The 2,500-nt window shown below is 54.2% G+C and overlaps 1 protein-coding gene across 1 annotated transcript in view; it reads right to left on the bottom strand.

The window, feature by feature from the left end:
• The window catches only part of LOC308153999 (CUB and sushi domain-containing protein 3-like), a 504,776-nt gene that overhangs the window by 281,002 nt on the left and 221,274 nt on the right, over positions 1-2,500 (bottom strand). The window contains 1 exon segment of the mRNA XM_080527180.1: positions 251-363. Within this exon segment, the coding sequence (XP_080383306.1) occupies positions 251-363 (113 nt within the window).

The raw sequence follows: 2,500 nt of genomic DNA, 5'->3' as shown, positions 1-2,500 counted from the left end.
CTCTCTCTCTCTCTTTCTATCTATCTCTCTTCCCCCTGTCCTCTCTTCCCCCTGTCTTTCTCTGTCCACCACCCCCCCCCCCCCCCTCCCTCTTCCACTCTCTCCCCCATACCCCTCCCTCCTTCTCTCTCTCTGTCTATCCTCTAATGGGCCTCTCTCATCCTCCCTCCCTCCCTCCCTCCCTCCCTCCCTCCATCCTTCTCTCTCTCTCCCCTCTCACCTGGGCAGTGATTGAAGCGGCAGGGCTTACCTTGGTAATGGGCGCTGAAGCCTCTGTATCGATGGTTGCTATCGGTGACAAAGTGAAGCCGCAGCCAGTTCTTGTTGCTGACGATCGGCGAGGGCACGTTCATCCCCGACAACCTGCAGAGAGGACAGAGGAGAGTAGAGAGGAGAGGAGAGAGGAGGAGAGGAGAGAAGAGAGGAGACGAGAGGAGAGGAGAGGAGGAGAGGAGAGAAGAGAGGAGACGAGAGGAGAGGAGATGAGAGGAGAGGAGAGAAGAGAGGAGAGGAGAGGAGAGAAGAGAGGAGAGGAGAGGAGAGGAGAGGAGGAGAGAAGAATGGAGAGGAGAGAGGAGAGAAGAGAGGAGAGAGGAGAGGAGAGGAGAGAAGAAGAGAGGAGAGGAGAGGAGAGAAGAGAGGACAGGAGAGGAGAGGAGAGGAGAGAAGAGAGGGAGAGGAGAGGAGGAGAGAAGAGAGGAGAGGAGGAGAGAAGAGAGGAGAGGAGGAGAGAAGAGAGGAGAGGAGGAGAGAGGAGAGGAGAGGAGAGGAGAGGGGAGAAGAGGAGAGAAGTGGAGAGAGGAGAGGAAAGGAGAGGAGAGGAGAGAAGAGAAGAGGAGAGGAGAGGAGAGGAGAGGAGAAGGAAAGCGTTATGTTGTTTTACTGCTACAGCGAGCTAGCCGACTCGTCCTGCTGAAACAACGTGGACGGTGTCTTTAAAAAAATAACGTGCGGGTCAATCGAAAAAATGTCAAACTAATATGTGTTTACAGTCGGTTAAACCTGGTAAATAACAGAGTAAACAGACCAGAGACGTGTTAATGAGCATTAAACACCAGACCTGACAGACCTGACTACTACACAGGCAGGCTGGAGGAACAGAATACTAAAGTCAACACATTGCAGGACAGATGGAATCATCACGACATTCCCTGTCCTGTTCCATTCACACATCAATAACAATAGACATGCTGAGAGGTCCGGTTTGAGAGGGAGGGAGGGAGAGAGGGAGGGAGGGAAGGAGAGAGCGAGAGAGAAGGAGAGAGAGAGAGAGGGAGGAGAGAGAGAGAGAGGGGAGAGACAGAGACAGAGACACAGAGAGACAGAGAGAGACAGTGAGAGAGAGAGAGAGAGAGAGAGACAGAGACACAGAGACATATAGAGACAGAGAAAGAGAGAGAGACAGGGTGACTTTGGTGGGCCAGTCCCCTGGTACTGGTCTGGTTCTGACAGACCTAAAGGTACTGCTGCTACGACCCAGGAGGGCTCACTAAAGATCACTACACCCCTGTACCCTATTAGTCATACAGGGAGGGAGGGAGGGAGGGAGGGAGGGGAGGAGGGGAGGAGAGATCTCTCTGTCCCCTATTAGTCAAACAGGGAAGGGGAGGGAGGGGGAGAGGGAGGGAGGGAGGAGGGGGGAGAGATCTCTCTGTCCCCTATTAGTCAAACAGGGAAGGGGAGGGAGGGAGGGAGGGAGGGAGGGAGGGAGGGGAGGAGGGGAGGGAGGAGATCCCTCTGGTACGTCACCCTGGTGGGTATTGTTACCGTACAGCCTCAAGACTGAGTGTGTGTATGTGGGTGTGTGTGTGTGTGTGTGTGTGTGTGTGTGTGTGTGATGTATTTTCAGTCAGTGCCTATTCAATCAGCAGGTAGGTAGGCACAGTGTGCGTAGGTAGGCACAGGGTGGTGAGTGTGTAGTTCGGAGTGTGTGTGTGTGTGTGTGATTCATCCTGGAGTGTTTGTTTGTGCTGCCTGGCTGTCTGATAAATGGAATGCTGACCAGGCAGAAACGCTCCAATGGAAACAACCCTGCTAATACCTCCCTGTGTGTGTGTGTGTGTGTGTGTGGGGAGCAGGTCAGGTCTGCAGAGACACACACACACACACACACACACACACACACACAAATGTGCACAGACATAGACACACACAGACACACTTGCACGGACACACACGCACGCATGGACGCACGCGCAGACGCACGCTTACACACCAACACACACACGCACACACATACACACACACACTCACACAGGGGGCGGCTGTGGAGCAGGAGGTGGAGCCGGCGTATAATGATCGGCAGGTCACCAGATGGGTGGTTCGAACCCCGGCTGGCCACATGTCGAGGTGTCCTTGGTCAAGACACTGAACGTCAAAATTGCTCCCAATGAGCGGGCCATCGCCTTGCATGGTAGCTTGCCGCACACACACACACACACACACACACACACACACACACACACACACAGAGTTGGAGGAAGACACAGGGGGAGAGAGG

Source organism: Nansenia antarctica, assembly GCF_963989245.1.
Source record: "Nansenia antarctica genome assembly, chromosome: 3".
NCBI lineage: Eukaryota > Metazoa > Chordata > Actinopteri > Argentiniformes > Microstomatidae > Nansenia > Nansenia antarctica.
The sequence above is the reverse complement of the archived record's forward strand: the minus strand, read 5'-3'. Positions and strand labels throughout refer to the sequence as shown.